This window comes from Hippoglossus hippoglossus, chromosome 16 (assembly GCF_009819705.1).
Source record: "Hippoglossus hippoglossus isolate fHipHip1 chromosome 16, fHipHip1.pri, whole genome shotgun sequence".
Classification (NCBI taxonomy): Eukaryota; Metazoa; Chordata; class Actinopteri; order Pleuronectiformes; family Pleuronectidae; genus Hippoglossus; species Hippoglossus hippoglossus.
In genome coordinates this window covers 16763387-16779593 of record NC_047166.1, presented here as the reverse complement: position 1 = coordinate 16779593, position 16207 = coordinate 16763387, and the positions used below count along the sequence as shown (strand labels likewise).

The 16207-nt window shown below is 42.5% G+C and overlaps 1 protein-coding gene and 1 long non-coding RNA gene across 2 annotated transcripts in view; one reads left to right on the top strand and one right to left on the bottom strand.

Moving 5' to 3' along the window:
- Positions 1 to 222: 222 nt before the first annotated feature.
- Positions 223 to 5441, bottom strand: irx1a (iroquois homeobox 1a). Its single transcript, XM_034611819.1, has 4 exons — positions 4815 to 5441; positions 2228 to 3314; positions 1820 to 1895; positions 223 to 808 (listed from the first exon to the last, which is right to left on the bottom strand). Exons 1-4 carry the CDS (start codon positions 5055 to 5057, stop codon positions 733 to 735), a joined length of 1482 nt encoding a protein of 493 aa, XP_034467710.1. The 5' UTR covers positions 5058 to 5441; the 3' UTR covers positions 223 to 732.
- LOC117777205 overlaps positions 714 to 16207 on the top strand; it is a 73598-nt gene continuing 58104 nt past the window's right edge. Inside the window, exons 1-2 of the long non-coding RNA XR_004616568.1 lie at positions 714 to 835; positions 12371 to 12488. This is a non-coding gene — a long non-coding RNA (uncharacterized LOC117777205). The remainder of the gene's footprint in view (positions 836 to 12370; positions 12489 to 16207) is intronic.

Sequence of the window (16207 nt, the reverse complement as noted above, 5' to 3'; positions counted from 1 at the left end):
CAGCTGCTCCTGTCCATTTTCTGTCACCAGCAACCATCTGGACACTTATTAGCACCTCAATGCATCCACGCCGCTTTCCCCCCAAACTTGAATAAAATTAAGCCTGGCTGCAGACTGCCAATACATGTAGTTTGTTTTCTGTCCCATTCCCACCACCCCTGGAAGAAGAAAACAGAAAATAAGCATCTAATAATAATAGCAATAATAATGCACACTCTAATGCATTCTCTATAATTTCATTTAGTTTATTAGGCAAAATATACGATCTGGACAAATTCCTTCAACGCTTCCTATTTACAAATTTAAATCACTTGGTATTTACATTAAAGGAAGGACACCAAAAAACACAAGATAGAGACAAAAAAATAATAATTATAATAATTATAATTATAATAATAATAAAGTAAAAAGCCTACCAAAAAAAAAAAATATCCCAGCCTGCCTGGGTCAAAGTGGAGAGAGAGAGAGAGAGAGAGAGAGTAACATTATAGGCGCGATTATAGGCTACACAACAATAGAGGAAGTAATCCATCCATCCACAGGATATTACCAAATTACGCCATTTGTTCTGTACCGACTGGATGCTACGCTGCATTATTATTTCTCATTGTCCTCTTTTTTTCTCAGGGAGTGTAAAGTCTCTTTTTTTGTCTCTGTTTTTCTTGTCTTGTGTGTTGGAGGGTTTTTTTTTTTTCAATCTCGGGGAAAAAAAGAAAAGAGAAAATGTCTTGATCAAGCCGAGGAGAGAGCAGTGAGGACGCGTTGCGTGGCGTCTGGTGGACTCCTGGCGCTGGAAGGCAGAGAGGATCTGCGTGGGGAATAAAAAACAGAGGAGGTGGGTGAATGGAGAGCCTCCGTGTTTGGACAGCGGGCTTCAATATGCAACTCAAGTGGGTGGATGAATGGCTGAGCAGTTTGGATTTGAAACACACTGCAGCAGCTCCCCCCCCCCCAATTCCAATGTAATAATAACAATAATGATAATTAAATCATAATAAACACAATAATGATAATAACAATCACAATAATTATAATTATCATCATCATAAATAATAAATAATTTCGAGTGTGTGAAGCCAGGAAATTAAAACATTTTTTGCTCGATCATTTTCAATAATTATAATAACTTAAATACCTTTTTTTTAAATAGGACTGTTGCATTATTAGAGGGAGTATTTTGTAGGACTTGAAACTGAGGTAAAGGTTTTTTTTTTCTACCCGCTTCCCTTTTCTGTGAGAGCGCTCCCCTGGGCTCCGGCTCTCCCATGGGTCTTTAGGGAAAGCACACAGCCCAGACAGAGCCCGTTTTACTCGGTGACTTGATAAGTAGCCACACTCTCCCCAGAGGGGAGGAATTAAAGGGGGGTGTGGGATGGGAGTCAAGACCCCTGTCACCCGCAAAGCAAACTGTGCTTTATTTGTCTTTGTTTATTTTTATTTCTTTACGTGTCATTCTAATTATAAAAGCTGTTGCATGCAGGGGAAAAAAAAGAAAAATCTAAATTTCCTATAAATTCAGCAGTTAGCTTGGTTTGCATCCCCTAAAATAATATTATTTATTTTCGTATATTAACTGAGGTTATAATTTAATTCAAATGCTGGCCCTTTCCTTCTGTCCATAATCGTGCTTCATTTTAATAATTTTAATCCCTCACATTATGCATATTACAGGAGAAAGGTGCATTGTCTAAATCCGTATAAATGTCTAATAATGCAAAGATCACAAGGTTTGATTTAATCATTTGATTTAAATCTGGTAATTTTTTTTTATTCCAACAATCAACAAGAGCAAACAAGGCTTGGATAAACGTTGTCTCACCTGTCATGGATGGGTCGAAAGGAAGACTTCAGGATCTGTGTTGGAGGTGAAACAGACCTTACACCGTTTTCATGGTCTAGAAAAGGAAACGAGCAAAAACACTTGTCAGTACTGGTGCTCTGGATTAATTATACAGGCTTTTATTTTTATAAAAAAATTTTCTCACACATGATCATGTTTAAGCTAAACTGAACCCTGTGTTGTTGTGTACGTAGGAACTGATTTTAGTGCCCATGCGCTTTTACGCACGTCTGTGCAATACTTATAAATATGATAATCAGAGGCTACATAAATGAGAAACAGGTAGGACCAGGACAAATAACACACACATATTTCATATTTTAAAATTAGCGTGCATTTTACTGGCGTGTGATATTTTGTGTGCATGTGGACAGACTGTGTTCCTACCTATGTGTTTGGGACTGTGGGTCTCTCGTGGGGCCTTGCTGTCATTGCTGAGCGCTGCTGCAGCTGCTACCGGAGACACCACCACCGACGTCGGCTGCTGCTGCTGCTGCTGCAAGTGGTGGTTGTGGTGGTGGTGATGGTGCTGGTTTACTCCCAGAAACGACCGCACGTTGAGCAGGGAGTTCTGGCCCAGGAAAGCCCCGTTCGTCCAGTTGTGGAACTTTCCAATCTGGCAAGTGTACAGTCCGTGGCTGGGGAGGAAGGCCGGGTGGGTTTGGATCTGGTGGTGGGGGGCTGACGGGTGAGTGGTGGCCGCGGGGCCACAGGGGGACGAGGGTTTCTGGGATGAAGTGTCGGGGCTAGTGGCGGTCTCTGCTAGAGACCAGATCTTAGGCTTGTTGTTGGACGGGAGAGGAAAGCTCCCGGATCTGTCCGGAGACAAAACTCTAGTCGTGTTGTTGTTGTTGCCGTCCGAGCTCTCCTTACTCCCTGCGTGAACTGAAATTGTGCTCTTCGATTTGTCAAAGGCCTCGTGGGCCTGCAGGGCGAAGGCCCGTCTTTTCTCCAAGCTGTCCAACTCTCCCCCCGCACCCACACCGCCCCTGTGCTCCCTGCTGCCCTCCGTCGATTTATCGTCATCGTCCTCGTTGCTCTGATCCCCGTCGTTGTCGTCGATCTTGTCGATGTCAATGCTCTCCAAATCGATCTCCTCCTCGTCTTCGTTCTTCTCCGCCTCGTCCCCGCTGCCGAACAAGTTCTCCTCCCCGTCCTCTTTGCTCCTGCCCCAGGTCACCTTGTTCTCCTTCTTGAGCCTCCTCCTGGCGTTGGCGAACCAGGTGGAGACCTGCGTCAGCGTCATCTTGGTGATGATGGCCAGCATGATCTTCTCGCCCTTGGTCGGGTACGGGTTTTTCCTGTGCTCGTTGAGCCAGGCCTTCAGGGTGCTGGTGCTCTCCCGGGTGGCGTTCTTGGGCCTGGCCGGGTCCCCGTACTGGAACTGACCGTATGGGTAGAAGGCAGGTGAGGTGTGGGCTGCGAAGCTGCCAGGGTGCACGCCAGGACTGTCCTTCAGCTCATACTGGGACCCCTTGAAAAATGCAAGATGATGTGTTATTACAATTTGGCAATTAATCATTTTTTCCCCCAACAGAATGAAAAAGCACGTGGTTTGATTAACCCCCCCCCACGCCACACACACACACACACACACACACACACACACACACACACACACACACACACACACACTCGTGCATTCTGGACATTATCTGCAATCCACACGAGTGACATGGCTGCTATTAAAAAAATCCTAGAGTACAGTTGCACCTGACTCTGGGCTTTCCACAAATAAGCTTCTCAACTTGCACAGCGGCACACGAGGCCCCGCGACACCTGCGCCCGCACAGCCACTCACCGTGAGCCGCAGCCCTTTTATTAGCAGACATTTTTCACACATGTCAGTCTAATAAGGGAACAAACAGCGAACAGGACAAGAGAAGGCCCGTCTCATTCTTGGTGAGCGCGCACATCGCATGCAAATCGCCAGCTTTCGTGCGTACCTGCCAAAACTCACCCCCCCCCCCACCCCCACCACCCCCTTTCTCCCCTCTCTCCACTCTCCTCAAGTTATATGTCAAAGCAAGTTTGAAGGCCTAAGTTAAGTTTGCCCCAGCACGCATCATTTATTAATCCTCCCTGTCGTCGTTTCCACTTGATTCTGACACCGCAGCACTCACACACACACACACACATATCGACCAGTTCCAGGAACATCCACACATGCTTGGATTTATTTATTTCTTTTGGATAATGGCCCTTGCTGTTGTTTTGAAGCTTTAGCGCAGTAGTGGGTGTCTATGCGGGCCCGATGCTCGCATTAGCCAACACATTAACACACTGCAAGTTAATCATTATCACCAGGGGGATGTTTTTAGGTCAGAGAAAGTCGGACAATTCTTCATTCGGCAACAGACATAAACCCCCACGTGTAATTTAGTGAGACGCTATTATAGCTCGGCTGTACTGCAGCACAGACTAAACAAAGATTCAAGTTAATAGCACATTTATAGCAGGATATATTTAAATTTAAATAGAGAATATAACGATCTCATTAAAAAAAAAAAACCTAGCCGGGATACAAGACTGAGCAGAAACTTTCTTTTTTTTTAATGGTGCGTAAACACGCAGATGCACGTTTTTCTTCGTCAGTAAAATTAATTTAAACTTTGTAATCAATCATTCTTACACTATAATAATTATTATTTGGCTGCTGTGTATTACAATTATGCTCTTCTTTATTTCTGGCCTTATTCTTCCTTCTTGTTTTCTTTGTTGTCTGGGGCCAAACTTTTCACAAGTTAACTAAACCAAACAAGACACTGATCTGCCCAAAATCAAGCGTATATATAAACTGAAATTTAATAAAACACATAAAAATGAAGTCATATTAAATTGTTTAGATATTCGCCTATTTCTTTTGGTTCGGTAGCTCACATTGTAGTCTACGGTTATTGTTTTCTTTGTATGGGAAAGTCAAGCGTGCGAGTCCTCAAACACGGAACAGAAGAAAACAGAAATATGTCCTTACCATTTGTGAGAAAAGAGCCAGGTCCGCGCTGGTGTAAGGTAAGAAAGCGCTGTAGTTGTGCGCGTACGGGTTGGCGTACATGCCCAACACCGAACTGACCGCCGCCGCGGTGGCGGAAGGACTACCCCCGATTTCGGAGCTCCCTCCGCGGGACGAAGACGTAAGCACTCCCGGTCTCTCGCCCCCGTACACCGCCTGGGAGGCACTTAAGTACTGCGGGTAGCCTAGCTGGGGGAAAGACATCTCCTCCGCCGAAACTGTGGCACAGCCTGTATCGTCCGACAAACTGTGCGTAGAAAGACCAAAAACAAGTGTGTGTGGTGGAAGGGGGAAAAAAAAGAAAAAGAAAAAAAGGAACCCAGAGGAGTCGAGGGAAAGTGTTCAAGCCAAAGTCACAGCTACTGGAGACATACAGCGGTATGTGCCGTCAAAACAAGCCCGCTCTTAAATCTCGGCTTCCTCTCTCTTTTTCTCGCGCAAAGTCCGCTGGATGTGATCTGATCAACAATTGCGCTCCGACTGACGCGCCTGGCCCTGAGGTCTCCGGGCTGATCTCTCAGATACAATTTGAAGTTGATGCTTTGATTGGCATCCCCTACTTGAGCCTGCAAGCTCCTCCTCGTTTGGAGCAATGTGGATAATGTGAATATGGAGTGAAGCACATTGGCTGGGGCCTCTCTCTCTCTCTCTCTCTCTCCCTCTGTCTCTCTCTATCTCTCTCCTTCTCCCCCCCCCCCCCCCCTCACTCTCTCTCTCCCTCTCTCTCTCTCTCCTCTCCTCTCTCTCTCTCTCTCTCTCTCCGTGTTTGGACTTATTGTATGTTAAATGTTCAAGCATTAGAGTCCATTCACCGAAGGCTTTGATTGTTGTATGACAACCTGTCTACAAGATTTTACAGCTGTCCGACACAGGAGGAAGTAAACCCGTCAGAAGAAGGAACTAACTTTTGAATAGATTTAAATTGTGGGCTAATTAAAAACGGAAGAACTGTTTCTGCGCGGAGGATTTAATATTTGGTACCAAAGACTTATGGTGCGTTTATTTAATAGTGACTAATTTACAAAAAAGTGTCTTTGTTCAAGTTGAGTTTATTCTTTGTAAAGTCCTTGTCTTCATTTAATACCAAAACTGGTATCCTACTTGTTATAGCAACATTATATTTATGTGGACGATATATTAATTAAAAGAAACGTTTTAATAAAATTAACAAATACAATTAAGCTTCATATTTCAGCTATGCAACGCGCCATAATTTCATGACGCACGTTTTCCCCAAAAATCCAAACTGCACCGATCTTTCCACATCATTTATTGATTATGTAGCTTTTATTGACTTCTGTTTTGCCTCCCTTTGATTTCTTCAGAAAAGGTTTTATCAGCCAACTTCTCCCTCCCTCTCTTTTCCTCACCCTCTTTCCCCCATCTGCACGCGCGCTCCGTATGTGTGTGTGTGTGTGTGTGTGTGTGTGTGTGTGTGTTTGAGAAAGAGTGTGTGTGTGTGTGTGTGTGGATTTAAACCAGATTGTTGTTGTCCCTTATTGCAACAGCACAGCCACTTCACGTCTCCTTGTTTGGAGAGAATAGGGATGAGGAAAACTCCAACATGGATCAGGTCCCTGTGCAAGGGACAAGCTGTTATCCATGTTCATTTCTACGCAGCTAATTTTAAAGCAAGTGACGTGGCAGCACTTTCAGCACTTGTGCTCAAAAAGAAAATGAGAATGAAGAATAATTTAGCCGTCATAGTGAAATAAACCTGTTCATAAATTGATCCTAAAAGACATTTTATTTTTTATTTTTCTTATAAATTAGACTTTAGGAAATAATAATAATTCCACAAGAGTTGAATTTGAAAATAAAAATGAATCTGTTGCTGTAGCTTCTGGTCGCCTCTTCTGAAACAAATTTCCAGCTCGGAGGAAGAAAATAGTCCGTTTTTCTGTCCACTTGTGACCTGCAGCCGCGTGGCTCAAAGGAGGAGGAGGAGGAGGGTTGTTGTCCGTGTTTTAACATTTCTATTTTTATTTGATTAGATTCTTATATCGCCCAAGCACCTCAACGTGCAGGGCTCGGGGTGGAGTGGAGTGGGGTAGGGGGGTGGGGGGGTTATTCTGTAGATCTAGATTTAATGCCTTAACGACTGGAAGCCCAAGAAGTCAGTATAGATTTTGATCTGCACCAGATGGCTCCGAGTGGATATTGCCCGAGCTGAAGCGCCGAGGATCTGTTAGAAAAAAAAAAATATCTGAGGGGCACTGATGGTAATCTGGGTAACACATCAGAAAGGAGGGGAGGAATGGCAATTGTGATAACCCGGTGGAAATGTGCGCATGTGAGGGGGGGGGGGGGGGCTAGATGTGATGGTCGTGGTGTTGGAGAGGGGGGCGGTGAGGACACTGGAAATATCTCTCAATAGAAATGAAAGAAGTATAAAAAAAAAAAAAGAAAGAATTATAAGACCAGTAGTAAAGTAAAGGAGCGTGACAATTTATTATTATTATTATTATTAATATTATGAATAATAATAATAATTTACTAATATTGTTATTTCTTAATTTTTTTCTCACAATGGAACCTTTTCCCCTTATTTTTGAAGAGCAAGTTGACTCCTGGTAAACAGTGACAAGTGTTGAGGGCAATAAACCATTACCGTTAACTGATTTATTGGGTCTTGTTAAACTCTCATTACCACCACAAGCTCCTCAGCTTCCACCCGGAGAGAGAGAGAGAGAGAGAGAGAGAGAGAGAGAGAGAGAGAGAGAGAGAGAGAGCATGTAAAACTTTGTTCCGGCTCCTCTCGCCGCGTCCATGAAGCTATTTTTTTCCCCCAAACACGTTGACTTCTAATGCACTGCCTGGAAACAGATGTGCATTCAACATCTGTATCTGTCCATGACGCGCGTTTACGCACACGCGTCTGCACGCACACGTATACATCCGTCATGACTTAAGAATTTTGAAATAGTCTCTCTCTCTCTCTCTCTTGAAAGAAGGTCCCCAGGCTTCTCATATCAGATTAGTTTAATCATGTAAATCTACAGGAGCCTCTTCATAAGCTGTTCTGCCTCGGCCACATTCTACTGATTCACTCAGGTGGAAAAAAAAATCCTGTCACCATGTCATCTTTAAATTGAGATTTTTTTTTTAGATTAAATGCTTAATTATAATAGAGATGTGATAATATTGTTTAGATGTTACTGATGCATTATGTAAAATGACTGGGCCACATCCACCCAAACTTCCACCTACAAAATCTGAAAAGAAGATAGAAAATATAATCTCTGTCCTTCTCTTCAATGTAATTAAATAATAATTACTCTGTTCGACGATAGAAATCGTCATTTTATAAAGTAGAAATACAACTTTCATTAACAGAACACACACACACACTTTGAGCATTTGTCTGGTATAAAAACAATACCCTATCATTACAGACAGGCCAGTAAAGCTAACACCATTCTACAGAGGTCTGTCAAAACACATATGGCAGCACTTTGCAAACCACATCCATATATATTAGTTTTTATAATTACTGTGCAAGTTTTGTCAATTTGTTTATCCTCAAAAAGACGCAGGCGTGTTTGTCATAAATATTTTAACAAAAACAACGTCCTCTTGTAAGAAAATGTATATTTTGCTCCATCAACATCTTATTTTTTCTAAAACATATATTTTCTTAACTATTGATTAAAACTTCAACTGTAAAAGTGTGTTAAATAAATTGCTGTTGCACTGGAAAAAAAACATTGTTTATGTCAGTTAGGCATTTTAAAGCTAAGATGTCCGTCAGGTTCTGGTTGTCATAGTCTTGTAATCTAACCTGTTTATGTTTAAAATCTATGCGTGCTTGTTCTCGGGCCTCTCAGACCCCTTGAAGCCAACGACACGCAGGCCTGAACGATTCCAGTCGAATTGAAAGAGAGTGAACCTGCATTACAAAAACACGGGTTATGTTGACAGTTGGCTACCACCGCAGAGGTCAAGGGTGTCTCTGTGAACTAATAACTGTGGTGAAAGATACTCCTTTCCTGCCTCTGGGAGTGCCAAAGTTGAGGAAAGGTTAAGAATCTGCAGAATGTCCCTTTTGTGCTTTTTCTCACAGATTATCAAATTAAGTGTTGAAACCAAAACTCCTTCTCCCCCTGGAGGGAGGAGATTAGATGAATATAACTGATACCAACGGACCATCACAACTGTTCAGCCGACCTCTTCCCTTTAACATCGCACACACAAAACACTCACACGCGCTCAGCTCTGGTTTATACTCCCCGAACTGCGTCAGAGCAACTCGACCATTTAGCCGCGAGTTAGAGTCGCAGGACCACTGGTGTTACTGTGAGACATTTGATACGCAGACAACTGCACCACACCTATAGGTAAGGAAACTAGGAATTTCCTGGATAATAAAAGAGGTCTATTCTGGGTCCTAGAAGGTCAAGACGTTACGCAGTTGACAGCTAAACACTTGGAGGGGAGGTGCTCTTCACTTCTGACATGACAGAGAGCTTCTGGACGATAAACACCGGCCGAGTGAAAGGTGTTTCACTGCAGTTAGGTGGGCAGTTCACTTTCACGTGAGTACACGACAAGAACAGGGTGATAATTGATTTGACTTCAGATGACTGGTTTTCTTATTCATATTATTCAAATGTCTGTCTGCTTGAGGCCCCATTGAGGATTATTGAGGTAATGACACCTTTAAATAAATGTGCATTCACCTACTTTTCTTTTTTAAAGTATCCAATACGTGTTTTTTTAATGATTTAACCATTGCATATCTCTCTAACTTTTTTATATATATTTCCACATAGGAAAGAGTAAACAATTGTATTAGTGAAAAAATAGCTGTGAATCGAGAGAAAAAGAAAACAATTAAAGTCCTTAAAGTTAGAAGTGAGTGATACAGTGTGAGGTTCTGAGTTGTCACCTTTCACCCTTTTTACCCTTTCTGGTAAGTTTTTTTTATACATTTGTTGCAAATGCAGTCTTCTTGAAATGATCAACTGATTTGTTTTTTTCAAGTATGTTTCTGTAACAAACTTGCAAACTGCAGGGCTGTGGCACTGGGGTTTAAGTTTGAGCAGAAATACATTGTGGTTAATGTTTAAAAAACTTTGGTTTTGGTTAAATGTTTGAAGCAAACACGTAGTTCACTTGGCAGCTACGTCTCTTAAGTATCCTCACTGTGCTGATAAAAAGCATATTCCAGGAGGTATTACATTTCATTCAAAACATATTTGCTGATGGTATTACTCGTGTATTTAAATGTCAGTTGTGTTTGTGGGAGACAGGGTTGAAATAAGTTCATGCCGGTGCATTTAAGGTGACTGACACTCAGCAGAGTACAACACTGTCCTGCACTGTTCTTCCAGCTGGAGCAGCAACACGCTGCCACCACTGCTGCCGAAGGCACATGAAATAAAAACAAGACCAAACACTATGAGCAGAGCAGGTGTTACCTCATCATGATCAAGTGTTATCATGATGAAGTAGTTCATCCAAACTTCCTGAAGTTCAGTGCTGAAGTGCAGGAGAAACACAGCACTTCATTATTGTTGACAAGTTTCTTTTAACTCGTTCTAGCTTCTGACTGCATACCACGCAAACGACAAGAGCCAAGGATCTGACTTTTCTCCTCCCTGAGGGCATACTCAGGGGTGGGTAATGAACGAGTGGGCCCAGATTTTGATGTGGTTAGGGGCCAAGGGGAGAGAAATGTGAGAAGGGGTGTTAATTGTTTTGGCTCTTTACTGGGGAAACATATCAACATTAGATCTAATGGAGGTTAAAGACTCTCATTGCCATAGGGGCTGGAGCTAATGAATAGCTATAGCTAGCCAATGAGAGAGACAGGGAGAGAGAGAGGGAGGGAGAGAGGAGGAAGAGAAAAAGGCGATGCAACATTCACTGGCCTTTAAGATGTTTTAACTGCACTAAGCTGAGTGTTTTATTGAGCTTCTGACCCAAGAGGATTAACATGAAGAAGTTGTGAAAGTATTTTTCACGAGTTTTTTCTACTTTTCTGCTCCAGTATTTACACTGTGAGTGACCTGAAACCATAAGTTTTGAGAAAAAAAAACGTTTTCAAAATCTCCCAATTTCAAGTAGTATCATCATCATAATATGATTATTGAATATGAAAGCTGCCTAATTTAATACCTGCCGCGTAAATATTCACAAAAACTGTGCAAGTCAGCGTACAGGACTGCATAATTTAATTAACCATTCTGGCATTTCCCAGACTAATTCCATTACTTGGTATTAAACTTCCCCCGTGAAACAATCAACTGATTTCCTGTAAGCCATAGCACTCCCAGTCTATACTGTACGTGCACATACGCACAATTCACTTGCAGATGTATGCAAAGTACAGTAAACGTGTGATACATACGAGAATGACTCTAAACAAAGAGAACACTGATATCAAAGTCCTCTCCTTGTCCCACATATAATGTTATGCTAAATCAGACTAACGGGAGGCTCAGACACTGGTTCGAAACACTAGCGTAAAAGATATTCATAAGAGTTAGTTTCCCGTTTCAGATGTTTATTTGCTTCTTCAGAAATGGTGAAAAAAAAAAAAAAATGGGAGCATGCAAATCCGCTTTCAGATGATACAATTCCCACGTTTATTTATCAACAGAGTTAATTGAATTTTAAGGAACGGCCTTCTTAGGGGGAGAAAAAAAAGATTTTTGTACACTGAAGTATTCTTTTGAAACTGCACCCCTTGATAGTGATAGACTCATAGATGAAATAATCAACAGACAGCATGACAAATGGAATTTCAATGAGGCTGTTTTTTTCATCCGTTATCATGTTGTGCTGCGTTTTGCTTTGGTGCGTCTTTGTACGAACTTTTGATAGTTGTCAAAACCTGCTGTTTTTGTGTGTTGCCGGACCCGCTCCCCAGGATGCCTCGGCCTCTCACGCCGTATAACACTCCTATCACCTTGATCACTGATCAGGCTGACTCTAGCTCAGTCGCTTTGGGATGTCACTTGTACTTATATTTATGTTTCAGAGTGTTGCAGTGGTTACCAACACAGAAAATAAATAAGAGAAATATTGGAAAGAAAATACATTGCTGTCCAGTGTGGCTGCGTTTTTGGCAGAAAACACAATATATTTATTTCCATCATTACACCGGTAGACAAATAACATTCCAGTAGCATATCCAACCAATATTTGTCACAGGATATTGTTCTTGACGTCTGTGGGGCCACAAACTACTATTTGAATTTAGATTATTTATGTCATCATGGCCTCTGAGCAGGCTAACCAGTGGTCCTGCCCTCTAGCCGTGGGTGTTATGGGGTCACAGATGAAAACAGCAGTCTGTCAAATTCACTTATGTAGTAATGTGTTATAGACACACAGCGAACCGGGGAGGGGAGGGGGGGAGACGGAGAACAAACACCCTAAAAGAAAACAGGGCTCCAAGAGGGTTTAAAGGCTACTGGTGTACTAGATTAGCTCTTTGTGGCACAGATTAGATCTTCCCATGTGGCCGACCAAGTGCAAACTACATGGAATCTTCTTTTTTCTCTGTTTAGACAACCATGACAAACCTGGAGACCAGCTGAAACAAGACTAGCATATGGCTCAGGACATGGCTGGACTGTGAATGGCCAATATAAGAAATGGAGGACGTAGCTTTGTGGTGGGATCACTGTAAACAACAACTTACAGTGGAAAGTAGCAGTTCTGCCTGGTGTCGGCTGCTCTCGGCTATTTGTCTGTATGCTTCTCTCCTACTCTCCGTGCTCACATATACAGCATTTTAATTCAGTCAAATTCAATAACGATAAATAAAGATGTTTACTTTTACATGTTTTTCAGTTTCTCTAGACATTTTTGGACAGGAAATAGTGAATGAAATGCATCCCATTAAGATAACATGCTAACTAGCATTCACTTCCGGCATTTGCATTTTCTGCCCTCCTGAAATCATAATATTACAACCATGATGTTGCTCGACCACCAACTGAAAGACGAAGGCCCTGCTGCGATTTCAGCTGCATTTAAAATGATCAATCACAGAGAAAGCTATAAGCTCACTCATGTGTCAGGTGCTGTGCGTTCAGTTGAATGACATGTACAGAGACGTGTGCCGAGGGAAAGTCCAACCTCTTGATCGCAGGGCAATGCTAGCGACTGTTTTCTCGTTAGGTTTGTCGCTAGGTGCTTGGTTGAATCGTGAGTGGTGTGAAACTGCACAGAGTTGGCTATAAACCTCTCAGCCAATGGGGAAAGTCCAACATTTAGCTGGCCGACCAATGGCATAAGATACTGTACGTGTGATGGAGAATAAAACCTAGTTGTGTCATTTGGTGATGCTCTAGACATTGTTTTAGCTTGAAGAACTTTAATAATATAAAGACCAGGAACGGTACTTTCTGGCTTTCTCCAAACATTACCAACTACATCAGCACAATTTATTGCCGTTTAATCCATGAACTTCCTGGAGCCTTGTTTTCACCATGGTTGTCATGCAGGCAACCAGCCGAGTAACCATAAATTTAAAGCATCTGTCCAAGAACTAATCTGTTTTATGGCCTCGCTGTAACAACACAGTGTGTCTTTTTACTTCTTGTTTTTTTGCATAGATTATATGAACAGAATAATAGATAATATATAATACTTCGGAAATGCAGCAGATTTTTTGAATGACAATGGAAGAAAGTCTTTATTGCAGAAATGGCTCTTGATGAGAAAATGAATCAAAATTCCGGTCACTCACTGCGAATCTAATCCCATGTAAGTGGACCATTAATTATATTTTTCACATCTCCAGAAGGAAGATAACCTGTACACTCTGATGTGGAGGATGCTGAGCAACCAATTCAAGTTAACTTTTTATGATTTTCCTTTAACACGCAAGATATGTCTGATAGAAAGTGCGTACTGTGGAGGGCCTCACCTTCTGTTCTAAGAGCAGCGCTGGTGTGGGTGGCAGGTTGCGCCGCGGCTTTTTACATCACGCCCATGTTAAAGCATCATTGATCCCAGCTGGAAAAAAAAAAGAGAAAGAAAACCAATCTGGACAATGAAGTTCAATAACAACTGACTCCCGTCTCAAAAGGGGGCCAGCTGAACTGGCGCGGTGTAATGCTTTAGCATTAGTGGCACTCAGCTGTTTCTGCCAAACACTGGGCCACACCATGAAATCTCTTGTTAAGAAGAGAGAAATAGTGTTCGCCTTGTAATTGAACCATTTTATACCCCCATCCTCACCCCCCCCCCCCCCTTTCTCCACCTTCTTTCCTCTCTGTCCCATCCTGCTCGTCACCATTTGTTTTCCGTTCAAACCGTCTTAACACGCATGCACACACACACACACACACACACACACACACACACACACACACACACACACACCCACACACACACACACTCCTTTTGTATGAGCAGCAGTACCCATCAAAATCTGGATCGATCCCCCGGTGTCATTGTGTGAGGAGGTTATTTATGTGGGCATCCAATCTGCACCTGCCGTTGTGTTTGAGCAGGAGGGGAACATGGCCAGAGTTTGTTAACAGCGAAAGGGGAAACATCAAAAGCCGAGAGAGGGAGAGAGGTAGAGAGAGAGGGCAGAAAGAAGGGAGAGAGAGAGAGAGAGAGAGAGAGGAGGGGAAGAGCAGCCACCTCCGAGCCCCATGAGTATCCACCAGCTCGCTGCCTCGTCTCTCGTGAAATGAGCACTTTCACAGTCAGTTAGTCTTTAAGTAATAGATATATTGAGTTCATCCCTTGTAACGTTAGACAACTAATTTATTATTATTTTTTTCCCCCCTCAGCCTTCGCGGCCCTCCCCTTCTCACCCCGCCCCCCCCTCCCCCTTCTCCATGTCCTCCCCTCTGTGTCCCCCTTTTCCCCTCCGCTCCCCATCAACACAGGATTATGAAGGTTAAATAAACTCTGTGAAAATGAATGAGTATTGCCACCGACCAACTCCCCTCCCACCCGACAGCAATCAAAACCAGCACCTCCACCACCACCACCACCCTCTTTCTCTCTCCACCCTCCGCTCTCATCGCCTGGAAAAAAAAAAGAAAGAGAGGGAAAAAAACACACAGAACTCCAGCCCAGGCTATCTGGCGGCAGAATGAATGATCCTATTTATGTTAATGCATACATGAACGTTACACAGGTTTTTCCCCTGATAAGGCGATAGGTTAATGAAATGCTCATTTCATTTTACCAGTTGTTTTCTCTGTGAAGTTCCGATAAGTAGCAAACCAATGAAGCTTGTAATTACAATCTTACAGAAACCCGGCCAATCTGTGTATAAATCTCACCATCCAATTACAAGATGTAATAATTTTGCAGTCAAGCTGGTAATGAGGTCTAATACTCATGCATGTGATAATCCCCCCTGGATGCTGACTCTATCAGATGTTAGCTTTGTAATTATATGAGCTTGAGAAAAAAAAAAATCATTATTTCATGTTCAAGTAGAAAATGAGGTTGGTGGGAAGTTAATTTTCTCTATGCTCTGTGAAGCGTAGACAAGAATTTAATGATTTAATTACAGTTGTTAGCCCTTTTTTGCGAGAGGCTTAAATTGAGCTAAGCATTTTTCATAGCCCCCGACATCAAGAGTCGGCGAGCATCAAAGATTTTGACAGCATACAAAGTGATGAGCAGGCCCAGTGGCCCTGACATTTTTTTTTCATACTCGTCCTGTTTGCCAGAAACAAAACCTCTCCTTTCCTTTCCTTTCTTTTCATTTCCTTTCTTCTCATCTCCCGTCCTCTCCTCTCCTCTCCTCATCGTCAGGGTAACCACAGCCCGGGGACGGCCGACCTGCTGGATAAAGGCAACATCAACAAATATTAACCGCTCTGGCTTTCACCACCGGCAGCTAATCCACTGTATGTGAATTTGTCATATCAGATTACTATGACAGTCATGGTGCAGCGCAGAATGGAAAGCATCCTCCTGCATCCTCAAAAGGACAATATAGTTTTACTCCCCACCTCCTTTGAATTTCAAAACAGCCTGTGAGTGGTGTCTGTAGTCCTCTGATTTCCATACAGCCTTTATATGAGAGAAAGGAACTGTAAATACATTCCTCAGAGTAATCCCTAGAAAGAGGAATGGCTGCTTTTGGTACTTTAAAAAGTGCTTTGAGCAACGTAATTCAACTTCATAGTAGCAGCGGCGACTTGGTGGTGCAGTGGTGTGAGTGTGTCATTGATCCTTTTATCAGGTTTTTGGATACTGATTGAGATTTTAATTACTTATTTGGGCTCTGGAAGTTGGCACGAGAAAAAAGGGTGAAGTTGAATGATTTGTGATGACGTAATAGTTCATATTTATGACAGATGACATATTTGCAAATCAAAGATTATAATCCAAGACGGTGAGTGTAAATGTAGATGTATATA

Coding starts and splice junctions, on each gene's coding strand:
- irx1a (XM_034611819.1), bottom strand. CDS start 5,057: ATGTCTTTCCCCCAGCTAGGCTACCCGCAGTACTTAAGTGCCTCCCAG. Junction 3,315..4,814: donor TGGCTCTTTTCTCACAAATG/GTAAGGACATAT, acceptor GCATTTTTCAAG/GGGTCCCAGTATGAGCTGAA. Junction 1,896..2,227: donor CCACAGTCCCAAACACATAG/GTAGGAACACAG, acceptor TTCCTTTTCTAG/ACCATGAAAACGGTGTAAGG.